The sequence below is a fragment of the Megascapheus bottae genome, chromosome Y (assembly GCF_031878675.1).
Source record: "Megascapheus bottae isolate mThoBot1 chromosome Y, mThoBot2.hap1, whole genome shotgun sequence".
NCBI classification, from domain to species: domain Eukaryota; kingdom Metazoa; phylum Chordata; class Mammalia; order Rodentia; family Geomyidae; genus Megascapheus; species Megascapheus bottae.
In genome coordinates, this window is record NC_143548.1 from 6,394,645 (window position 1) to 6,407,378 (window position 12,734).

A 12,734-nucleotide genomic window follows, 5' to 3' on the forward strand; every position below is an offset into this window, starting at 1 on the left:
TTAAATGGAGACAGAGGAAACATACATGACGCGTGCCTACATCTTGCAGAACTTCCCAGAGGAACTGTTTCCTGCCTGCCTTGCTGGAGTTAACGGCTACATGCTGTCTTTAGTAATTGTGAACTGCTGAGGATGCAAACGTCAATCTAAAAGGCCGATACAGGTGCCAGGAGCTTGGCCTCGTAGTGCAGAGCCTTCCTTACATGCACCAAGACCCGTGTTCGATTCCTTGGCACCACATACATTAAAAAAAAAGCCATAAGTGCTGCTGTGGATCAAAGTGGCAGAGCTCCAGCCTTGAGAAAGTACAAGGATAGTGCTCAGGCCCTGAGTTCAAACCCCAGGACTAGCAAAACGTTTAAAACTATAAATAAATAAAACGGTGATGGAGAGTTCATGAGTCCTTATATTTTTGAAACTGCAAACACTACATGCAGTGTGCTCTTACTGAGAAATGGAGTGTGAACACTGTACATGTGAACTACTCTGATTTGCTCAGTCTGGTCTTCTCTCTTGTATCCCACAAATATATAACATGTTCCAATGAAATAGAACACCCTGAACATTTCATTTCTTAGATTTGTACTTGCAATATATTTATCACAATCTTCTAAATCTTCTTACTTTGACCTAATAGGCCAGTGAAACCCGTGCTTTATTTATGACAAATTTTGTTGTTTCAAGTAAGACTCATTAAGGTCTGGTTTTTCAGGTTCTTTGACTTGACTATTAATCACACTGAAAAACTTGGATTTTGATTTTTTTCTGTGTGTGTGTGTGTGTGCACCTTACAGGAAAAAGATGGCATCTGATCATCCTAGAAAACTGTTTGTAGGAGGGCTTAGTGCAGACACCAGTGAAAAGGACCTAGAAGGGATCTTTTGTGTGTTTGGACACAAAGCAGAAGGTAGGTCTTTGCTTAAGCCTCTGTGTGGGTAAATAGATGTTGAATACATGAAATAATAATCTTAAAATGGTTCGAATATAATGTCTGTTCTTGAAACTTGAAAGACAAATACTATTTTTCTATGAAGCACTGACTCCCTGCAATGCCCTAAGCATCTGATAGCATTGAAGATGAAAATAACCAATGTGTGTGGATACATGTGAAATGTGATGGGCTTGTTTTTACTGAAATATTAGTGAATGTGTAACAGGGATGGATTTCAAAAAGTTTTGATATGCTTTGACACTTGTGTGTGAAGTTTAATTCTCCATGTCCTTACGGAAGTTAAAACTGTTTCTGTATATTGCAGTTATTTTGCTGAAGCATGGGGAAACCAAGAGGTCTAGAAGCTTTCCTTTTATTACCTTTGAAAACCCTGCAGATGCTCAGTGCGCAGCCAAAGAGATGAATGGAAAAGTAAGCATCTTTTAGCAACATCCTACTTCTGTTCAACACTTGCCAAAATTGGTTTCTTTTCTGCATTTGATATAATATGATGATATGATGAAAAGGTGATAATGATGCCATATGGCACCATTGACACTTTGTGTTGTAATATACTCAGAAATGACTCTCAATCATGTACCTGTGGTTCAAAGTTCATGAACCTAGGATTCATTTTAAAAGAGGATGCAGTCAGGCCATGGAGGCCCCAGATGATTTTGTTTGACACCTAAAACAAACAAACCGGGCCTGAGTTGGTCTAGTGGTAGAGTGCTTGCCTAAAACTCACCAAGACCTGAGTTCCATTCCTCAGTACCACATACATCGAAAACAATCCAGAAGAGGTGCTGAGTGTCAAGTGGTAGAGCTCTAGGCTTGAGAAAGCCCAAGGACAGTGCTTAGGCCCTGAGTTCAAGCCCAGGAGTGGCAAAAAACAAATTGAAAAATGATATTTTTTTATCATGTGTTACAAGAAGTAAAATTAAAAGCTAGTAAGGCTGAGAACACCAGACTAGGAAAAACCAGAGCAAGATTTTACAAGTCCTGAATTCAAGTCTCTGTACAAACACAGACCAAAATCTTGGGAAAAGAGTAGATTACACAGCTTATTGAGTAGATACTATAAATTTGTTTCATGTTCCTATTCCAAGTTCATTTTCAATAGTATGTTAGCTTTCCATCAATTAGGCCTTGCAGGGAATTAGTGGTCATTGTGTAATCCTAGCTATTGGAAATGGCTGAAATCTGCTGAAGTTTAGTTTCAACTACATGAGACTCCATCACATGTAACAGTCCAGGTTTTAGAAGTCTGTCTAAAGTTGTAAAGGTTAAGAGAAGCAGTCCAATGGGCTTGAGATCTTGAGTTGTAAGTGTGACACCATAAAAATTGGAAAAGTGCAGAAAGGAATGACAGAACAGATTAGGAAAGAAAACAACAATGAAAAGAAGTAAAATGTATTACAAGACGTGGGAAGATTTCTGAGGGTTTGTTTCTGTGAGATTATTGTTTCTCAGTCCTGGGAATTAAATTCTGAATCTGTGCACTATCCTTAGACACTTTTTGCTCAAGAGTAAGTCTGTGTCAGTTGAGTCAAGAGTTCCACTTCAGGCTTTTCTTTGTATATGGTTCTGAGGAATAGAGCCCATGGCATCACACATGCTTGCCAAGTGTTCTACCACTAAGAGAGGCTCCTGGTCCTTCCGAGTGTTTTTTTTTTTGTCTACTCAATTACTGCTTCTTAACAGATACTCTACATGCTTAAAAATTATTTTTATTGTAAGTAATAAAGATGATGTACAGAGGGGATTTCAGTTACCTAAGTAAAGTGTGTTTTGGGTTTTTTTGTGGCCAATTTCACTTCTTGCATCATGCCTCCAGCTCTCTTGCTTTTGCTATATTTTCTTGAGCTGAAAGTACTGCTTTCTTGCCTGCCCAACCTAACCTATAGTTTTCTAACTAACAATGACATCTAACTTGTTCTGAAAATTTTGCACTGATCCTTTATCTTCCTAATCTCCTTTTGCACATTACCTGGATTTTTCCTAGCATCATAGAAGTATTTCTGTGAAATCCAAGCTTTAAAAGACACATAGGCAGGGTCACACAGAATTTTTGAGAAATGTGGATATGATGGAAAATAACATGAAGAAATTGAAGGATCCTTTCTGTCCTATAATTCTTTGTTTTTCTCACACACAAGGATTTCAGTAAGTCACTCTCTTGGTTATTTTATGGTAGTGATTATAGATGGCTTATTTTTTCCCCATCTTGAAGACAGTCTATCTATGTCTTCCAGTATTATAAATTCTAGAGGTAGTAAATCTCTAGCCTCTTTAGTTTTTCTGGTGTCTATATTGAGACTGAAATTCACGTCTTCAAGTCTTGCTCCATTATCCCCTCACACAGGTGGCTCTATTTCAGTCAATCTTAAATTTTTGCCTGTTAAGTGGAAATAAGAGTCTCCTGGGTATGATACCCAAGTAGAATTTAAATCACTGTTCTAAGTCTTGAAGTCACTATTTATTCTGGAGTAGTTTGTTTTGCTTTTTTCCTTACATAATTCTGTCATCTTTTGTGATTCTTTTATTGGTTAAGCTCTGCCTACTATATGCCCCCATACTTTAGCCCTTCCTCTTTGTCCTTAATGATATTACTTCATGTATCTGCCTTATAAAAATTGACTCCCTTTGGCTTCTCATTTGATAACTATACACAAATATTTAACAGCTCAAGAGAAATTATGGACGATTTATTTTGCTTTAATGCAAGCAGAAGGATAGATAAGCATCTCTGAACACTAATGTTTTATTCTTTCATCCAACTCATGTTTTATTCAGTTCTTCCTCTGTGTTACACCTTAATGCAGTACCAGCAGAGTATTCTGTATAAGTGCTCTGTATACTTTTTTTTGGAAGGGCTTTATTTTAATACCCAGCTTTTTTTCTTTATATATATATATATATTTTATTGTAATTAATGGAAGGGTTACATGATATTTTCCAGATAGAAGGTGCATTAGCTCTGTATACTTTTAACTCAGGTTAAGGAAAATGAATTCACTTCCACTTGATGGAAAATGGTTGTTAATTTGAAGCATATAAGTTGAACTTCCTTATATTTGCAAAAAATATGACGTGTAACATAAAAAAGCAAATTAGATTGCATTACAGTTGAATGATTGATTTTTATTTTTTCAGTTGTTGGATAGAAAAGTAATTAAAGTAGAGCTAGCTGGCAAACCATCTTATGCCAATCATGGTAGAGGGACAGAACCACCTATTTCAAGAAGTAGAGTGACCCAAAGAATTCTGAGCTATGGAAGAGGAGGAAACGATGGAACTAGAGGCCATTCTTCGTTTGAAGGGAACTTTGGTAATGTTTTAAAAGAGAAACATACACACATAGGATTGAAAGCCAGGAAGTTTGTAGAGACAGAATTAATTCTCACTCACTTCCTCATGAGCAGAACTTTAATTTACTGCTAATAAGAAAGCTAGTTCTAAGCTTTTTAAGAAGTAAGATTGACTTCACAAAATACTTTTAAATTCACTATGGTGTTGTCAGACCATTATAGAAATAGCACAAAAAGTAAAATTTTGCCTTTACTTATTCAACAAGTTTTCTCTCTTGAAAGTCATCATGTGCTGGGAGCTTAGCCTAGTGGTAGAAGTGCTTGCTTAGCATGCACAAAGGCCTGCTTCAATTTCTGGGTACCACAAACATAGAAAAAAGCTGGAAGTGGAGCTGGGTGTGGCTCAAGTGATATAGCTCTAGCCTTGAGAAAAATTCAAGGACAGTGACTAGGCCCTGAGTTCAAGTCCTACAACTAGAAAAGAAAAAGTCATGTATAAAGCCCCCACTCTGAAGCAGTGCTGTGGCTTAAATCATAGAGCAGTATCCTTGAGCTGCAGAGGTCAGATGCAACAATTAGGTCTAGAGTTCAAGTAACAGAATTCCTCCAAAGAGGAAGGAAGGCCTGGGCTAGGGAGACACACACACACACACACACACACACACACACACACACACACACACACACAGAGGGAGGGAGGGAGGGAGGGAGAGAGCAAGAGCGAGAGCGAGAGCGAGAGCGAGAGAGAGAGAGAGAGAGAGAGAGAGAGAGAGACCCCTATCCTCTGGTGAATATTTAAAGTTGAAGGGTTAGTCATGCAATTGATTTGTTTTTGTTAAGTCATATAAATGTTCTCTTTTGTGATTCCGTCTACAGCTTGAGCAACAGCCTGAAGTTTAAATTTACTTTATGAACTAACTAGAGCCTTGCATTCTCAAATGTGCCTTTGGTTTGGGAAAGACCTAGAAAACTCATGTTGTATGTCTTTGTGTTGTATGACTAGAAGAGAATGAGCTATAACATTTTTTGACATTTCTTTTTCATTTATTCGTAAAAGGGCGTCCTTACTATTTCACTTATTTTCTCCCAAGTCCTGGGCTACATTTCAGGCCCTGACCACTGTCCTTGGACTTTCTCAAGGCTAGAGCTTTACCACTTGGTCCTCAACAGCACTTCCAGCTTTTTTTCCCTTATATGTGGTACTGAGGAACAGGACCCAGACGTTCATACTTGCTAGACAAGCCCTCTACCACTACACCAAATTCCTGGCCAGACTATTTCATTTTTAAAAGAATAGTTTGGCTTTAAAAAGGAAATTATGATATATGTACTTAACATTTTATTTATTCATTTATTTTATGAAAGTGCCCAGTGTTAGTTCTAGTCATTAACTGCAGACTCCTCTGGAAAGTATGCAGTGTTTGTTGTGAATTAAGATACATATATTTACATCTTTCCTTGTCCAGTAGATTGATCTTGAGAAGCAAATATCAAAGGATCACTGTGTTTATATGAGCATACATTTTTTTTCTTTTCAAGGAATTTCACCCAGCCCTGATAAAGGACACATTATTTCCAGTTACACAGAAAGAATAGAAGTGATAGAAGGATTACTTTTATCAGTTCATTGTATATACATTCTGTACAGGGCACTCTCTCTTTATGCCTCATTTTTGTGTCTTATATACTCTAGTTTAACTTACAGTAGGTGAGATTTGAGTTCATGTCAGTAATGGGTTCAGAAACATGTTTTTGACACCATACTTAGATGAGTAGAGATCAGTAGAATTAATGTTTCATGTACAACATTGTTGTAATGCTTTCTTCTCCTTATTTCTTTACTCTCCAGTTCTCTCACATATCTTTAAATGTGTCTTCAGGCTTTAAAAGTTTCTTTTTAAAACTGGCATTTGGGGGCCGGGAGTTTGGCCTAGTGGTTAAATTGCTTGCTTAGCATGCACGAAGACCCGGGTTCGATTCCTTGGTACCACATATGTAGAAAAAGCCAGAAATGGTGCTGAAGCTCAAGTGGTAGAGCTCTAACCTTGAGAAAGTCCAAGGACAGTGCTCAGGCCCTGAGCTCAAGCCAGGACTGGCAAAAAACTGGCATTTGGAGGTAGTTTTATAACTTGCTCTTGAATAAAAAAATGTAATTCTAGGGTTTGGAAGTGGTGAGGTTCATTTGGTAGAATACACCCAGTGAGCAAAATGCATCAGGAACCAAGTTGGAGTTCCAGTCTCAAGCTTTAAAAAAAGAAAGTAAGAAAATAAAAAGGTAATTCTCAGTTTTATGGGTTTGATGGGACTTTATTCCTACATTACATCTACATAGCACTTTTAATACTTATCAATAGAAGTTAAACAATGGTAGGTAAAATAGTAGTTCCTTAACTAAGAAGATTTTGTTTTCAATTCAGGTGGCAGCAGATATAGTCCCAATTTCAACATGAGCTCTCCCAGGAGACCCTTACCAGTTAAAAGAAACCCATTTCCTAGAATTGGCAGTCCTCCTCCTAAAAGATCTAATCATTCTGCTGCAGTGCGAAGCAGTTTTAAAGCGGGAGAACAAGGTATCTACTGCCTAGTAAAAGAGAGCTTCTTGTGAGTGAGTATAGTATCATATGAATGAGATGAAGCTGTGGTCCGGTAAGTCCTTTGATTATAAGAAACAAAACAGGTGGTGAGAATGGTGTGGGTAACTTGATTGAGAGCTCAGTTGTGCTTTCCTTATCAGGTGATCTTTGAGATTTCTAAGACATATCTATTTGATGGTTATAGGTTTTAATCAGTTCTTCAGGATATTGGTGTAATAGTCAATTTACTACCATTATAAGATGTGCTTGCTTTCAAATCTCTTGGAGAATTTCTGTGTAAATTTCTATCAGGATTCTCTGCTATTCATGTTTCTTTTCAATAATTTATGTGAGCTCTCCATAGGAGAGTTTTCTTCTTTTGTATGTCTGCTCTAGGTTTTAATTCTGTGCCATGGGTAAAAGAAATTTTTCATTTGAATGACAGTCCTTTATTAAATAGTTCTCAAACCCAAATATGATAATCAGTCTTAACCTCCATAGGAAGCCCATTAACTATCTGTATTTTTATGTAAAAATTACAAGTTACATTTGCCATGTTACAGTGATGCTTAACGTGACTCATTGGTTTGGATTAAGTAAAGCAAAATCAAGGCATAATATAGTGATCCACTTTATGTTGCCAAGAATTGTGTCATTGAAAGGAACGAATAATAAGATGAAATGATACAGGATGAACTTACTGTGAAACATCATTTGTCATGAGCAGAAAAGAAGTCACTAGAAACTTACATGGTATTTGAAATAAATTCCAAATCACAACAGGCAAACTTGAAGTGATAAGAGATTTATTTAGTTGCATGTAAATCTCAAAATGCAATTCATTTTTCAATAAGAAGCACATAAATCACTATGGCCATTCATTTATAGTCTCAAAACATGCCTAATAGACCCACTGAAATTGCTTGAGCACAGAATTCAAAGTAAGCCTGAGATGTCTAAAGTAGCAAAACTGGAAATGAGGATTGAGTAGAAGAGATAAAAGTATAGATAGATACTGCATAAAGTTGAAAAGATAGCCAATAATTTGGAAGTCATAAACTTAGGACTTTTGCTTAACTTTTGAATTGGGAAGAAGGAACTTTATGGTCTATTTACATTTTACATGTAGAAGGCATAAACAACCAGCATATTTGCACTAGGAGACTAAACAGTAATCAAATAGATTAGGTCTTGGAATAAGGAAGGTAACTTATCCTGTGAAGATTTTTATTTACACATGATTTTAGAAGACATGTATGTATATTCCATATTAAATACATACTAAAGATATTTATATCTTCATTTCTGTATCTGTGTACTAATACATATATGTATCAGTGAACTTTTGCATAATATTGACATACAGTAGGAAACTAAATTAGCATAAAATAAGGGAATCTTGCTCCACTAGCTTATTATGGAGCCCCCAAATGAGGACAAATTAGAATGAATGTACATGTACAGTATTCTACATGTGAAAAGTCAATACAAGATTTCAGTTTTGTTTTTTTTGTCGATGATGGGACTTGAACTCTGCACCTCTGAGTTGTCACTGAGCTCAGCTCAAGGCTGCTGGTCCACCCCTGGGCCACAGTACCACTTGCGATTTTGTGGTGGTTAACTGGACAGTTAATTTTGTGGTGGTTAACTGGACGTCCCACAGACTTTAGTTCCCAGGCTGACTTTGAACAGTGATCTTCAGATCTCTGACACCTGGGTAGCTAGGATTATAGATGTGAGCCACCATACCTAGTCAGGATATCATTTTTTTGCCAGTTCTGAGTTTGAGTTTAGGGCCTGAGCACTGTCTTTGGACTTTCTCAAGGCTAGTGCTCTACCATCTGAGCCTAAGCACCACTTCTGGCTTTTTTCTATGGATGTGGTACTAAGGAATTGAATCTGGGTCTTCGTGCATGCTAGGCAAGCAGTCTACCACTAGGCCAAACTCCTGGCCCCAGTATATCATTTTTATCTCAGAAATAGGTGAATTGTTTCTGTAAGCTGAGAATGGAGAGTTAAATTTTAATAGGAATTAAATAATAAACAGTGTGGATGTTCTGCATTACTGTTTTCTGCTCTTATATTTTCATATCAATTCATAGACACACTAAATGAACAGAAAAAAATAAACATGGTAAAACATTGTTTAAATGTAAGGACAAAGCATTAATTTTTTACAATTTAAGTGAATATTGTCCTTATCTCTGAAGACAGGTCTAGAAAAAAGTATAAAGACGTCTGAAATCTTAAGAACTATTCAAATTGGAACATCTAAGATTTAGAAAAAAACTTATTCATGAGCAGCTGTACTATGTAAACTTTTTTGCATATATTTTATTGTAATTGTAATTGATTACATTATATTCACCAGATAGAAGGTGCATTACTTCACAAATATTGATACCCTTTTTCATGACATGGTCACCATTTCCCTTCCTCCTCTCAGCGCTCATCTTGATTTCCCCCTTCCCTACCAATTCAAATAACCAATTAAACACATATAAAATATATCAAATAACAAGGTGAAATATTATAACAATATGAGATAACCAAGGGATAGTACATTAAGGACAATAATCACTCATTATATGGCTTTTGCTTTCTTATCCTGATGGTCCTTACATTTACTGTCATACTAGTTGGCCTTATGTCTCTAGATTTTGTTCTATTGTAAATCTCTGCTAGGAGAGAACAAGGTTTCTACTGATTATGACAAATGAGGGAGACTATTGGGCCTATGTTCCATTGAGTCTGGCTTATTTCACTTAATATCATTTTTTCTAAGTACACTAAGCTATTTTCCATCCAAAAGATGCAGCATGTTCGTAAGCTATGTCAGATGAGATGTGTGATAAGTGTATTTTCTTTATTAGATATTTTATGTAACCTTACTATAATCAAGAAGATTATCTTATGTTTCTTAATGTATTCTACAAAATATTTGCTCATTCAAGCAACAAATTGCTCTCTAAGTATACTGTGAGGCTTTAAATGGTATTTTGAAACGATAAGTGACAATTTAAGTAAGAACATGTATAAACTTAGTTTTTTTCTGAGGAGCTATCAAACGAATTTAGCCAGGATGGTAATAACATTTAAGTATTAGAAGAGAATTTCCATTATGTTGGCACTACATTCCTCACTGCACTTGAAGGATTGTGTTGATATTGAAACAGCAAAGTCCAGTTACAACACTACTAAAGAAGGTAATGGGTATACATGATAAGTGAAGTGGGAGATACACATCTACACAAGGCACTTGTTTGATAAAGTGTGGTAGATGAAGTATATTCAGTATATTTTTCATGTATGGAAACATACCAGTATGTGTGTTTCTTTACATATGAATGATTATGTCACATATTTACATATGGTTTATAATATTCCTGACAACAGGTAGATGAGAAGAAACAACAGATGTTAAAAACATTAGGAGCACATTGATAAGGGAGTTAAAGTTCTTTGGGTGCTTTATACTAACAGTGATTAAATTGTATGTTTACACAGGAAAGGTAAAAGAAATTACATTTAGGAAGTAACATTTTAGAGAGAGGAGTAAGTTGGTATATTTTGAAATACTTTAAAAATATTTCTCATAGGATAGAACAGTGTTTAAATTTTCATTTTATTTCATTCATTCTCAACATGAAATACCTGACATCAGCATTTTAAAATTAAAGGTTCATTGTCGTGTGGGAGAGAAACTTATGAAATGATGCCCCGCAGAACTCCAGTCTCTTTTGAGAGAGATGACTATGCATCACCAAGTGCCAATACGTATTCTATTAAAGATCGGTAAATAAGATAACAAAATGACAGGCTTTGAAACAACAGGCATAAATTCTTCTGATGAATACATATTTTTCTTGCTGTCTGTTGTGTTCTGAATTGTTGCACATGTGTTTTGGGCATTGGTTTATGTGATTTGGAGAAACATCTACTCAGTTCATCTGTCTATTTTTACTTTGGAGGAACTTTCCTTGTTTTTCAAGAGTTGTTTGAGTTCTGTTAGTTAATTTTCTACTTTGAATTACCCTAGAGGAGACCACCTGAGTTCTCGAGACATCAAGGGTTATGCTGGAGCACCTAGAGAATATGCATACAATAGTTATAGAGGTTACTACTCTAAAGAAAAATGTACTTCTAAAAGCTACAGGTATTACCCGTTCTGTTAAGTATGCTAACTGAAGTTGGTAATGCTTGTATTGATTGTTGCCTTTGTTTTAAATTTAGTGATCGTGGAGGCTATGATGGGAGTCATGGTAGAAATGATCATTCCAGTGGAGGTTCGCATCAAGACATAGGTGACTGTTGTGGTGAGGAAGAGTCCAGTGTTGACATGTAAATGACAGAATTACATTGCTACCTAAGCAGAGAAAACTACTATCTACTGTCAGCTTTTGGTTACTTTGAGTATGTTTGTGATGTCTTAATCACTTTTCCTTAGAACGATTTTAAAGCTGAATAAGGTATCTCATAACTTTTTACCTTAAGGAAAATTGTCACAGCATAGGGTAAAAGAGTACTTAACTCTATGAAGCAGACATAACATGAACAATTCAAATTTCTGTCAAGTTTCAGCATGTCAAATCTAAGAATTTCAAGACGTGCTACTTAAAACTCATGCATGATACAAAAACAGTGTTGTCATACAGTAGTATGTCATCTCATCTTTGATCTTGCAGCAGAGAATCACCATACTGCACCAACTATACGAGAATTCACCAGGACCTTTGGTGGAAACAGTCGTTATGATGATAACCGCAGCTCACAACACGAATGCAGAAGAAGAGATGGAAATGCTGCAAACAGCCAAAAAGATACCCATTTTCATGATCGCGAATATGGTGTGAGACAAACAGGGCCTCTTCCTTCTCAGAAGAGGGGTTACCAGGCTCCTCATGAGTCACAAATGTAGCTCAGTGAGTGTAGGTTCCCGGGAGATTGGGAGATTGTGATGGAAGGCTTATAAGAGGAGTGAGAAGTATTAGTATTTTCACTTGCATGCCAAACTTCATGTTCCAACAGAAAAGTAGAATAGTACTTTTCAATGTTAAGTGAGTATTTCTAAAAATGTTTTGGTTTAGAGGAACAGCGTATATTTATGTTCACGTTAAAAATGGTATATTTCATCTGAATAAACAGTACATTTGAATAATCCACTGGTGTTTATGTTTCTTGAGAAAAAGAAGTTAGGATGGGGGATTAAATGTCAGAATCATTACTTAAAATTTTATTAGTAGGAGCTACAAAAGAGGTTGTGATTATGTAAGTCTGGTTATCAGTATGGTGAATGTGAGCGTGTGGATATGGGTGCTCATACAAGCGTCTCTCTGTGTGCTTTGTTCTGGGCCTGAACTCAGTGTCTGGGCCTGAGTTCAAGGCCTGAGCGGTATTGGAAATAAGAATCTTCTGGACTCTCCTGCCCAGGCTTCCAAGCTGGCTTCCCTGCTGAGATCTCAAGCTCCTGAATAATTTAGTGTTATGGATGTGAGACACCAAGCCTGACAAGTACAATGCATTTTGATCAATGTTGCCCCCTCCCTTCTTCTCAATCATTTTCCCCACCACATCTCTACTCTCAAGTTAAATAGTTAAGGTTTTGTTAATGTGCATTGAATATGATTGTTTTTTCCCACCTGTCTCTCTACATTCATATTCCCACCCACCTTAACAGGTTTCTGCCCCCTTTATTCATTTTATTAAACAGTGCACTAGGTTTTCAGAGGAGTAACATGTTTGGACTCCTTCTCCAACAGTATTTTCTGTTACTCAGTTTGCTGTGTTATTTGTGTTGTATAAGGTACCCTGTCTTTTGGTATTTTTATAGAATAAAAGTACATAGTTACATTGCTGTCTGCTGTATGAGTTTATGGTTGCCTCACACATACCTGGGAAAAGTACCAAAATTTAAGTTTG

General features: G+C 36.5%; 1 protein-coding gene across 1 annotated transcript; it reads left to right on the top strand.

Moving 5' to 3' along the window:
* The first annotated feature begins 801 nt into the window (after positions 1-801).
* Positions 802-11,733, top strand: LOC150040249 (RNA binding motif protein, X-linked-like-1). The gene is made up of 5 exons (XM_090327319.1): positions 802-907; positions 1,257-1,363; positions 4,088-4,262; positions 6,660-6,812; positions 11,501-11,733. The coding sequence occupies exons 1-5, from the start codon at positions 802-804 to the stop codon at positions 11,731-11,733; spliced, it is 774 nt and encodes a 257-aa protein (XP_090183445.1).
* The last annotated feature ends 1,001 nt before the right edge of the window (positions 11,734-12,734 follow it).

Bases quoted from the DNA above. Each gene is read 5' to 3' on its own strand.
- LOC150040249 (XM_090327319.1), top strand. From the start codon at position 802: ATGGCATCTGATCATCCTAGAAAACTGTTTGTAGGAGGGCTTAGTGCA. The intron at 908-1,256 runs GTAGGTCTTTGC...TGTATATTGCAG, and splicing joins GTTTGGACACAAAGCAGAAG to TTATTTTGCTGAAGCATGGG. The intron at 6,813-11,500 runs GTATCTACTGCC...TTGATCTTGCAG, and splicing joins TTTTAAAGCGGGAGAACAAG to CAGAGAATCACCATACTGCA.